This window comes from Hyperolius riggenbachi, chromosome 7 (assembly GCF_040937935.1).
Source record: "Hyperolius riggenbachi isolate aHypRig1 chromosome 7, aHypRig1.pri, whole genome shotgun sequence".
Taxonomy (NCBI): domain Eukaryota; kingdom Metazoa; phylum Chordata; class Amphibia; order Anura; family Hyperoliidae; genus Hyperolius; species Hyperolius riggenbachi.
In genome coordinates this window covers 112,369,238-112,381,821 of record NC_090652.1, presented here as the reverse complement: position 1 = coordinate 112,381,821, position 12,584 = coordinate 112,369,238, and the positions used below count along the sequence as shown (strand labels likewise).

General features: G+C 41.6%; 2 protein-coding genes across 8 annotated transcripts in view; one reads left to right on the top strand and one right to left on the bottom strand.

Annotated features, from left to right (window-relative positions):
- Window positions 1-12,584, bottom strand: part of C7H7orf50 (chromosome 7 C7orf50 homolog) — a 553,489-nt gene that overhangs the window by 245,729 nt on the left and 295,176 nt on the right. For all 3 annotated transcript variants that reach the window (XM_068244522.1, XM_068244519.1, XM_068244520.1), the window contains exon 4: window positions 2,497-2,577. In XM_068244522.1, coding sequence (XP_068100623.1) covers window positions 2,497-2,577 — 81 coding nt within the window. The remainder of the gene's footprint in view (window positions 1-2,496; window positions 2,578-12,584) is intronic.
- Window positions 1-12,584, top strand: part of GPR146 (G protein-coupled receptor 146) — a 144,683-nt gene that overhangs the window by 124,227 nt on the left and 7,872 nt on the right. Inside the window, exon 1 of one of the 5 annotated variants that reach the window (XM_068244514.1) lies at window positions 1,770-2,022. The exons of the other annotated variants lie outside the window; for them this stretch is intronic. The gene's annotated coding sequence lies outside the window, so the exon portion shown is untranslated. Of the gene's footprint in view, window positions 1-1,769; window positions 2,023-12,584 lie in introns of those variants that run through there. 5 annotated transcript variants of the gene reach the window in all.

Below are 12,584 nucleotides of genomic sequence, written 5' to 3'. Positions count from 1 at the left end.
GCATCTTGCGACATGTCCAAACGATACTTGTGACCAATTTCGGCCCAAAATTGGTCACATCATCAATCGTATTGGATGGTTGATCGGCCGCTAAGTCACCTGATATATGGACACCTTCACTGTGCTAGACGATGGCAGCCTTTATTACATGACTGTGTAGCATAAACCACAAGACTATAAAGTGCCTTTCTCCCACAGGACAACTGTCACCAAAATACCCTAGTTTACCTTTTGGAATTTTCCATTGTTAGTATAGGTGAATAGAAGAATTTCATATTTGGTACAGCTGTTCCAGGGAAAAGCCCTTTGGAGAAAAAAAGCAATCATGGAGTTTCTACGTTTAATTTATGTTTGCATGGGTTTCCCAAAGACATACTGGGACGTTAATTGTCTCATCCTATAAAACTGTCCCAGGGACAACAGACTATGACTATGTGAGAATGACATTGTGATTTCCCTCAGAGGGACAGTTAGAGACTTGACTACATACTCTATAAAGCACAGCAGAGGATGTTAAAATTGTCATTAATTATAATAATAAAACAGAGATCGAATGGATAAGGTTGAAGAATGATCAATCACTTGCCATATTAGGCTGATAATGACCCCTGTACTGGGTTCAGGGTCTCAGATGCAGTCACTACCTTTGAAATACCATTCTGAAATAGTAGTATGTCGCTAAAATACCAATATTCTACTATCAGTTATTTACAGGCGCCCAGATTTTAGGGCGCCTCTATTTCATGCACACAGGGGTACCTAATACTGCTAATTGCGAGTCCTCATACTCCCAATTAGCAGTATTAGGTAACCCTGTGTGCATGAAAGCACAGCTGGCTGCCTAATGCGGACATCTAGAAGGACATATCTACGTACAGTATTTATTTTATCTGGGGAAACATGGTGAATTGGCTATTGTATCTGGAATCATGTGTCTAATTAATTTTAGTATACGGGGTGGCACCTGCCTACTTAATTATTTGATTTTTAGGTGCATAGCTACTTAATTATTTTGTGTGAAAGCAAGTGGCTACTCATTGCTTGTATCTGAAGGCACATGGCTACTTCAATCTGAAGACACATTTTTTGTGTCGGGCAGGGGGTGCATACTGGATATTATATTCTTACATCTGGGGAGTCCAGCTGCCTAATTCTGGTTTGTTGGGGCCACAGAGCTGTCTGATAATGCAGATAAACACCAGACTGCCTCTGCGGCAGTATAATGAACTGTGGTATCCCATTGCCTGTGGTTCTGAGATCTTCTAACTTACTCGAACACCCGCTGAACCGATAAGCTGGGAGGCCGGAGAGTGGCAGCCAAATTCATTGCTCTGTCTGATTCCCTGTATGCTCTTAATCTGTTTCTGGGCCCTTATACTAGCCAAATGTAACAAGAACAGTTAAAATATTGTACAACTTCATTATATGGTGTATGGCCAGCATTAAAGCATAGTATATGGGAGGCTACGACAACCAATCAGAAGTCCTCTATTTATCCTGCCCTTGCTGTACTTTGCACATCAGGCCTGTCCCGAGCGCCGCTTTCTGAAATCAGCCTGTCAATGTTCGCTGGAATTCATTAGTCAGTCCTTTCGCTGTGAAGATAGACTGTTTCTGTAGAAGTGTGTGTGTGATGTAAGTGCTGCACAGATCTGGAACAGGAAATGGGCGAGAGAGGGTGTCAAGAGCAGCCCAGAGAGCATCAGGCACCTGTGTGTCTGTCTCTAATCTTATCGCTGTGTATCAGAGTGCGAGTCAACCTCCATTCTTGTAAACAGTCGATAGGGAGGGGCTAAGACAGCCTGCCAAGTGAGGCTGAAACTCTGTGAGCGGAGTACGAGCTGGAAAACAAGTGCAGCCAGTGTGTGTGTACATTCTTCTCCGGCACCATGAAGCTGCAAACCCAGGACAGCTCAGGCACCCCCAGCAACAATACTCAGGAAACTTGTCGGCTTCCTTCCTCTGTGAAACTCAACAAGCCCACTGGAGACCCTTACTAGCGCGAGGAATGCTCGGTGAAAGGTAGGCTCTCGTTAATAACTATGTATTGCAGTAAATCATTCACTGTAGAAGGAATGTCACGCATACCAAGAAGTTCCAGCATGTCGTCACGGTCCCCTCTGGCAGTACATCACTTCATAACTGTTAGGAACAAGTACACCAGGCTTTCATTGGGTGAGTGGGGAGAGCGTTCTCTGATCTTACAACAGATTCATTCTACAGCTTGGCCAGGTTTAATGTAAATGACTGCAGTTCTGATACACGTTACAGAGTTCAAAGTTATTTCACAATTCACAGCTGAAATACTCCATTCCGAAGAAGCAGTAGCTGAAAAAGCGCAGTGACATGGCTAGATTACTGAATGCTGTGTATTAGCCCAAAGAATTGCCTTCCCAAGTCATTTTTTTAACTCAATACTTATACACCTGTCTGGCCAATTCAATATTGTAAGCAACAGCAGTAGAACAGCAATTACGGGAAATTAGTGTTTGTTACCTTTTTTGTTGCAACATGCTTTGATCGGGTTTTGGATTGTCCACTGGCCTCAGTTGATTCTTGATCACTGTAGGCTGACCCCTATGAAATGAAGCAAATTGTGAAAACTTCTAATAGGGCATGATGAATACATCAAAAGCCTATACAAGTACAAAATGATGTGCTAAGTAATAACTGCTCCATCTTTTATTTACACACGACCAAGATTTTAAAATCACACTAAAAAAACAAACAAACAAAAACAAAACTTATGAGATAATGAATTGTTTGTGTAATATGAATTAGTCATAGAACATTAGTGGCAAAGAAAAGAGTTTCATATTTTTATTTTCAGTTATATAGATTTTTTTGTATAACATTGCATCATTCTGTCATCTTTGCAATAGCAAACCACACGCTGTATTTTAAACTATAAAAAAGAGCAGAGCTAATGACCCTTTGAACTCCCTTAAAGTAAAACCTTATCTAGAGCTGTGTCGCACTGTTTCTTTGATGTATAAGTGCTTCAGAAAATAGGACCGTCTCTGACCCAAGATGGGTCGATGCGCTCAGAGAGGTTCTTTTGCATAGATAACAACGGATGTTTCTTAACACTTCCTGTACTTGAAACAATATGAGACTCTGTTCTTTGCTACTAATGAGCTATTTCTTAGCTGTATTACACATACAATTCATGTATCTAATAAGTTTATTTTTACTTCAGATTCCCTTTAAGCACAATTACTAATCCAGGGTGCAAATTGCAGAACTGCATAGATAATGAGTTCAAAGTATGACACAGGAAAAGAGGACCTGCCCAGATGAAGAGTATAAACACACTTTCACGTACCACTGCCCTATCTTTCAATACCATATTGCCACAAGTACAGATGTGCTTTGACTGGTCTCAGGTTGCTGCTATTGGCCATCGCTCTTTGCACTGCTTGCTGAACAAGTCAGTGAGAGTGAGTGGGTGAATTCACTAAGCACAATACCCGATGATCTGCACTTGACATGGAAATGAGAAAGCAAGCTTCCTGCCAATTTGCAATTGTTTGGAAGGATTTAAGGATCAACTGGTCTCTTAAGTGAACCATTACATTTATAATGTCTTCTTTACTTTTTGATTAGCTTGTTTGATTATATAGGTAGTGCAGTGTCAAATGTGAATCATGCTATTTTGGCACTGCACACTCCTTATGGTGCGTGGCTGAGAGGACGTCTTTTACATATTCCATTAAGAGCAATAGGTTAGGCTTTTCTGCTTGTTAATGTAGTATTAGTGTAAGGCAGGGGTCTCAAACTCGCGGTCCGCGGGCCATTTGCGGCCCTCGGTACAATATTTTGTGGCCCGCGTCGGCAAAAGCAAAAGAGACACGGAAGCGAACTATTTTACCTAATAGTTCGCTTCAGTGCTCCCAAGTAATCCACCGCATCCCCGCCGCTAAACGAGGGCTGCAGAGCCCCCAAATCCCCCGGCAAACATCCATGACTGCGCTGAGGGGCAGAGCTTCCAGCTGTAGCTCCGCCCCACCTGACGTCAATCGCCGCCTCTCCCCACCCCTCTCTGTGAAGGAAGAGTGAGAGGGGTGGGCAGAGGCGGCGATCCGCCGCGATTGACGTCAGGAGGGGCAGAGCTCGAGCTAAAAGCTCTGCCCCTTCCAGGAAATGCCAGGGGATTGTCCCCCTGGCAATTTGGGGGCTCTGTAGCCCTCGTTTTGCGGCGGGGACACGGTGGATTACTTGTAATGTAAGCACTGAAGCGAACTATAAGGTAGGACACTGCATGTTCAGAAGAAATAATTAAAACTGTTAACAATGACATTTGAGGACTTTTTTTGTGAAATCCCTTATGTGGCAAAGCCTCATCATGACTTTGCCTCCTGCGGCCCCCAGGTAAATTGAGTTTGAGACCCCTGGTGTAAGGACTAGTTGGGGTAAAGGTTACATAATTATGTTAGGGTGGGAGAGAGTTTTCTACCAGGTGAGGGATGCTAGCATTAGGCACTATGTGGTGCTTTAACTTAGACTTTACATTAAAAGAGGTAAGTGTTAAATTTTGGTTGAATTAAGTTGTTTGAAAATGGGATTATACTCCCATAACAGAAATGTTAGTAACTACTCTTAGTTACATAAAAGAAAATGTCTTTTCACTGCAGAGAGTAGTAGCAGCTTGCTCATCTCTGGTTCATCGGCAAATGTAATAATTGCCGACTGAAGTTTCCTATACTTGTCCCTTCACTCAGCTCCTTTACTACTGAAGTGACTCAGCTGCTGCCAACTTAATGTGTCTCTTCAGATGGTGAGTGAATACACAAGCACAAGGAGATTCTTGCCTTTGCTGATGTTTAGAGATAAGCAACCTTTGACTGCTCTCTGCAGTGAAAATAATCAATTTCACACACAGGTAATACTTGGGAAAGCTTTCAAATGCTCTTTATGTAACTAAGAGTAGTTACTGAAATGTTAGTTTTGGGAGTATAATCTCACTTGATGTATTAGACATTGGCTAAAGGAGATGAGTATTAGGAGTTGGGTGATGGAAAAGTGTTAGGGACTGGGTAAGGGGAGGTCTCAAGCGAGAACCTAGTGTGTATACAGCTCTACCCACGACGAGTCATAAACAGCAGCAATATTTTCTTTTGTCCCCACACCAGAAGGATGCCAGTCACTCATGTGCTGCTTGTCATCCCTCCTTTCCTCTCCACTGAACAGTACATGTTGCTCAGTTATAACAGAGCAGTGTGTCTGTACAGTGTTCGTTCTGTGACATGTTATCCTAATGATCCCGATGAGGATGAATTCCCAATCGTCAAGGGCGACATTTATTGAGTGTATAATGCTTCATAAGTTGAGATCAGTGTTCGAAATCGGGTAAGGGAGTTTAGTGTTAGGAGACAGGTAAGGAAGATTTGTGGGTAAGGAGTTTAAAAACCCAAAACACACACAGACACACACCAAAAAATTAAAAGCAGCGAGGGTCTAGTAAGAAAAAAGTCCTGCATAACTACAAAAACCCAACTGCTTGTTCACTCTCCTCTCAAACATACCAGTGAAGTTTGAAGGCTGGTTCGCACTGTTACTAATCTATCCCCGATGGGTTCATTCTCACTGATGTTTGCGAGTTGCATAAATTGCAAACATGCTGCATGCAGCATTGGGGGCAAGTGGGTTGTTATTCTCATTCTATTGAACGGGAATCACAAACACAAATCGCATAATTTCACAATGCAAAATCACATTAGCGCTTTACATTCCGAGTGTGAACCAGCCCTCATCCTTAACCACCTAATAGAAGAGTAAAAAAGAAAAAGAAGTAATGTCTATGTTATCCCCACTGGAAATGCTTGGAGATGTTTAAGATAATCAGATCCATTGAGCAGCGCTTTATTGATTTTCTTACATGTAGAGATAGGAAATGCTTCTAAAAAAAATCAGCAGTGATGATACAAAGGGGATAGTTCTGTAAACTGCACAGAAGTCCCGTATATCTGCCTATCTCTAGGAGTAGTAAATCATATTACAATGCTATTATATCCTCTGATCTGCTATGCAGGGCCTCGGGAGGGGAGTCTGCATCTGGCACGTATGTGTCTTTATCATTCATTTTCCAGTGAACTCTGTGGTTTCAGCACTGGGTGGACTTTGCCTATTTTAGAAATGGATCCTCCCGTCACATTCACAGGCATTTCTGATGACCTTGACAGCCGCTTTCCTCCACTGATAAGCAGAAGCCCAGCATCAGTGATAATGTTTAGCCTACAGTCCCCACACACATACTAGAAGATATCTGCCCCAGCTGATACTACAAGAGGAGGTGGGGAAGTGACCCTGCAAAATGACATTTGTAACCACTGTGCGTCAGTCACTATACAACTGTATCCAGTCAGCTAGCAGAGCCAGCCTTGTTGGAGCTGTGATGAAGTCATCAGCTTCATATGACACATTATATTTGATGCTTAAAAAAGATGTTTTATGACATCTAAATTTACTCCTCCTTGTACTTGACTACATAATATTATATGCAAACTGACAAATTGCCTGGTATTAGCATCTTTAAAGTGGAACTGTGGTGAAAATAAAATGATGATGTAATGATTTGTATGTCATACAGCTAAGAAATGGAACATTAGCAGCAGAGATATGAGTCTCATATTGTTTCCAGTACAGAAAGAGGTAAGAAACATCAGTTGTCATCCATACAATAGAGCTTCTCTGAGCTCTCCAGACAATGTTGTTTTCTGAAGCACTTATACATCAAAGAAACAGTGAGACACAGCTTCAGATAAGGTTTTACTGCGTTGAGTTCAAAGGGTCATTAGCTCTGCTCTGTTTAATAGTTTAAAATACAGAGTGTAGTTACTAAACTGCAAATATGACAACATTATGCAATGTTATAAAAAAATTAACCGAAAATAAAAATATAAGACACTTTTCTTTGTTAATAATGGTCTATTAATTATCCGTGCTACACATACAATTCATTATATGATACTTTTTTTTTCACGTCAGTATCACTTTAAGTACAAGATTCCCCAATAAAAAGTAACAAGTGAATGATTTATCACGATGTTAAACAAAGATTGGATGGACTAATCTTTAGGTTATGTTTGCACTGTGACAAAAATGGCATGTTTTCCGCTACAGAAAGCAGTGGTGTAGGGACATGATGACGGATCTTGGGCATAGCATCCATTCATGCATGTCCATTTGCAACAGATCCGCTATGTCTGTTGCACTGAGGGCAACACACTCTTATATTGTTACACGGCAATTCCCAGACATCAGACAGACGTCGGACATTATAGAATAGCAATGCTGTGTATGACATGTCTGCTGCAACAGACACACCAGAAACTCTAGGCGCAGTCGGTCTATGATGAGGATGGCAGGAATCTGATATAGTGGGAATGGAGCCTTTGGGTACACTTAAGGTCTGCAATTTTGTCTGCGATTCTTCTAACGACCAGCAATTTTTGCGCGATCAGTTCCACAATCTCGTGACGTGGGTACAGGCTTGCAGTTAGACATACGACGTCTTGCGAGGCACAGAAATAACGCCCATCACAGCGGATTGGATCTTTAAAATCCCCTACGACCCCCGTGCAAAGTGCTGCAATAATTTTAACCCTTGTTCGCGACCGTTGCGTGACATTGCATGTTCCCACACACAGGAAGATGGATCAGGGAATCTCATTCGTCTAGAGGCATCGCTGTGAGGTTCCCAGATCCATCTTCAAGTGATAATTCAGCTGTACAGCATCACTTTAAATTACAAAATTCACTTGCTGAATGACAAGCAGACAAAGCTTAATCCATTTGTGTATTCAATAATCCCCATTCCATATACAGATATTTTTCTGGTTTCTCTGTCAACAGACAGTAGCATATACTGTATTTTACTTGATTAGCTGATGACTAATAAACGCCTTTAAGGCCCCAGTCACACAGCAGAGCGGCTGCACATCCATCAACCCCGGCAGACAGAAACGCTCTGCAGGAGGGCAAAGCCAGCCACAGCTCAATGTCACATGCGGCGTTTAGGCCGGGCAGCAGAGCCTGGTGTTCCAAACCATGTAATGTGAATGCAAGCATTCAGCTCAACCAGGGCTGCTCTGTAATCAGGATAATTTATATGAGTCATAAATTAAATGGATGGAATGGTACCTGCGTTTGATACATAGAATAAGAAAATAATGTAGTGGAGGGCCCAAGATAATCTTTTTCAACAAAGGATTACAGTAAGACATACAAGAATAACCAGTAGGATGGCTCAGCATGAAACAGACCACAACTTTCGTGTATTCCCTGAACTTCATCCACTGTATGAGATCTTTTATCAATTAAATCTTTATTTGGATAAAAACACTGAATCAAACAAATGTGATGTAGAATTTAAAACCTCAATTGATGATTTCAAAATGTCACTATTAAAAGTTAATCAGGAAAGGCAGTAACTTGTATCAAGCAGATGGGTGAGGAGCATTAGGGGATCAATGGTCGCATTGCTTTGTACTGCGTCGAGTAATGGTGATAGTTCAATGGATTCGGTGACTTAAACTGTCATCAAATAGTGCCAGGTACTAGAAGGTTTCATAGACCCCTCACACCCCTCCCTCCATATCATTCAGCATTCAGTCCATGGTATTGACATGTACATACATACCATTAGAGAACACTTTGGCGTGCTGAATTTTGCCACTGGATGACTTTTTTTTTCTAAAGATCTAAAATTCAAGCCTAACAGTAACCTGTGTGTATGTAGCTTGCCCCATGTTACGTACATACAGTTCTACTGTCTCTCCAAGTGATTACTTGTGTACATTTGAAGTGACAGTCTACTGTATGTATAGGTGTCCCAGATATTGGCTTGTTCCTCTTCAGCAATCTGCCAAGTTGTGACATCCTCTGCTCTTGCAGTTCCTACAACAGTTTGCCGTGGAGAAGCCTTCCTATTTTCAGAATCAAATCAGAATCGTTTATTTCGCCAAGTAGAAACGGGGGGTTGTACCCGGAATTGGTTTTGGCTCATACAAGTTCTGGAAGGATGGGGAGATAGTGTCCAAAAGCCAAGAGCTAAGGCTGCCATACTACGGCGCCACCAGTCGCACTATTGTACTCCTCCACACCCGACACAAAGTGTTTCTCGGCAGAGATCTGTGCAGCATGTCTGAACAACAATCATTTATTGTCACCTTAACCACTTAAGTGCCAGCGGTCTCTGCCCCCTTAAGGACCAGAGACTGCTGGTACCAGAAACGGCGGAACACCAACGAATAATGACAGATCGCCGCACATACCCGCCGCAATCGCTGTCACCCCCGCACGTCGGGAATCTGGGCCACCCACTCTGCTGTGTCTATGACGGCAGAGTTCCTGCGAGCCGGTCAGGAGCCGCTTTCATTGGCTCCTGACCCTTCCTATCAATGTAAGCCAATGGGAGCTGCTTACGTGGATAGACAGGGTCAGGAGCCAATGAAATCAGCTCCTGACCAGCTCACAGGGCTCTGCCGTTATAGAGACGGCAGGGAGACAGCGGCAAGATCGTCGGGAGCGATGAAAGCGGCGAGAATGTGCGGCATCGGTGGATTGAAACCTACACCCTGCCAGCCAGATAGCCATCAAAACAGGGTGTAGATTTTAATCACTAAGGTCCTAAAGTAGTTAAACAACACTAAAGGAAATCGTTCATGAAAAATTGTAAAATCTAAAGCTCACACATATAAATGTTCAATACTCCTAGAGTAAAATAAACTATAAATTACTTTTTCCCTATCTCGCTGTTTGTTACAGTAGGTTGTGAAAATCGTTACTTTCGTCACATCGCGACGCACAGTGTCGGTATGAAAGGCTCCATAAACTTTCATTGGCATAGCGTTGGCCTGCGGCGAAACCAGGCCAACGCAACGCGCCAGTGAAAAAGGTGCCTTAATCTTTCCTCCGCAATGTGCTATATCCTAACCTATAAACCCCTCCCTAGCAACCATCTTCCTAACTACTGTGCTCTAAAATTACCCATCCTGCACCCCGAATCCTGCATTAAAGATCTTTATTTCTCTGCAAGTAGTCCGTGGATATTAGATGGTCCATGAATCTATCATTTGATATCTGTTACAACTTAAAAGAGGAACTCCAGCCTAAACAAACATACTGTCATTATGTTACATTCGTTATGTTAATTAAAATATATAGGTAATATAATCTCTTACCCACCCTGTTTTAACCAGTTCACCCCCAAGGGTTTTTATCCTAACGGACCAGAGCAATTTTCAGTTGTCAGCGCTCCTCCCTTTTATTCCCTAATAACTTTATTACTACTTATCACAAGAAAATGATCTATACCTCGTTTTTTTCGCCACCAATTAGGCTTTCTGTGGATAGTACATTTTGCTAAGAATTTTTCTATTCTAAATGCATTTTAATGAGAAAAACAGAAAAAAAAGGAAAAAAAAATCATTATTTCTCAGTGTTCAGCCTTTATAGTTTTAAAATTAAACATTCTCCTGTGGATAAAACAAACACGTTTTATTTGCCCAGTGGTCCCGATAATTAAACCGTTTAGATTATGTCCCTACCACAATGTATGGCGACAGTATATTATTTTGAAATATAAGTGGTTATTTTTCTGTTTGTTCTGGCCATAATTACAAGCCCCTATGTAATAAATTAAAATTAATTTTCCCCCATAAAATATAGAATAAAAAAAGCTGAGTCCCTAAGGCAACTATTTTTTTTTTTTTTAAGCTGATTTTTTTTTTTTACAAGTGTTTTTTTTGGGGGGGAGGGTTGGAAGTGTAATTTTATTAATGATGTGTATATACTTGAAAATGTATGTATTTTGTAAGTGTAATATACTTTTTGGCCACAAGATGGCGCTGGTGAACACTCATAGGACGTGTTCACTTTTTTTTTTTTTTTTTTTTTTTTACACACTTTATTAAACTGTTACATTTCCTGTTTATGTGAATGGACGTAGCCGCTGTTCGCGGTCACGTCCATTCACTCCAGGCACTGCGATTGGGTAGAGGACTGTTCAGTCCTCTTCCCCAATCGCCCAGCACGGGATCCCGACGGTAATGGCGGCGGTAGCGGCGGACACACGGCGGTAGCAGCGGCGGGAATGCGCGACGTATTAAAACGTCATGTTGCTGTTAATAGCGGTAAGCATGACGTTTTAATACGTTAGGATGGCGGTAAATGGTTAAAAGAACAGGCAAATGTTTGATTTCATGAAGGCAGCCATCTTTTTGGTTGAAAGGAGGTGACAGGGAGCATGAGACTCAGTTCCAACTGTCCTGTGCCCTGAACACCTCTCCCAGTTGCTAGGCAACGTGAATAACAACATAGGAAATCCCATCATGCTCTGCACAGCATCAGGGAAAAAAAGCCCGGGCTTTTTTTTCTTTGATGGGTGGAGCTTAGATAAAAATGCAGCTAAAAATGATGCTTTGGTAAGATGAACAAAGTTCTGATGCTCCAAAACTGTTAAAGAAACACCAAGCCTTTTCAGTTCTGCTGAGAAGATTTTTAGTTCGGAGGTTCACTTTAAGTTTCAGAGCATTAGCCACAGTGACAGTATATTCTACCAGCAGTGTTTATCCCGCTATTTTGGGAAGCACAGTTAATAGGTAGCACACACAGGTTAATCCCATCATTTGCACTTTTTTCTTCACTCTGGAAGCGTGTAATTAACTGGCATATCGGTTAAAGAGATTACATAGGCACGGCAGAAAGGAAGGATGCTACATATATGGGTCAGCTGGCTTTTTTGCTTTCCAGCAGTACAGACCTCATTCTGCAGACAGATCATATGGCAGGGTTTTCCACGCATGCATCAATTATTTAACTTTGTTGATGCATAATTCAATCTTTTCACAATTATACGTTTGATGTAGTTTATCGATAAACTGCTCGACAAGCTCAAAACACGAAGTGATTACCAAACAGGCGGAGTTTTCCATGCTTTCGCTGCAGGACTATTAGAGAAGGGAGTAGTGTTTAATGAGACGGTATATAGAACAAAGCAAAACAATTTGTTGCTTGGTGTATCTGATGAAACATCCTCCTCTGCAGCCAACCTTGCAATTACCGGGGAACAGAAACTCAAAATGCAGTGACAATGCGCTGGGTGACATGAGCTATTCTTTCACTGCTCCCTCCAATTATCCACCAATTTCCCTTTTAAATGAATAAGTATTTATCCGGAGAATATTAGAGTATTTGTCAGGCGCTTTTCCTGTGTAATTATCATTAATGGCCACTAACTATGAATCATCTTCGCCAGCAGACAATATAGTGTAATTAAAACTGCTGTCTTCGTATGAACAACAGGAAGAGGCTGCAGTGTGAGCAATGTGTCTGTATATCACACAGGATGAACTCTGACAATTCATTATTGCACTTTAAAGAACTGAAGCGATAAAGCAGCCTTGTCTTCTGTATCTATAGACACTGCTGTTCTGTTTCAGTACTTAAAAGGGAAATATCACTCTATATTCAGGAACAATTATTGACAAACATTACTTCAACTTGATTGCTTTGTTTTGATCTGTATATATGGAAAAGTAGAAAAGAAAAAAAACAAAACCAGAACTGGTAGTTATTGCCTG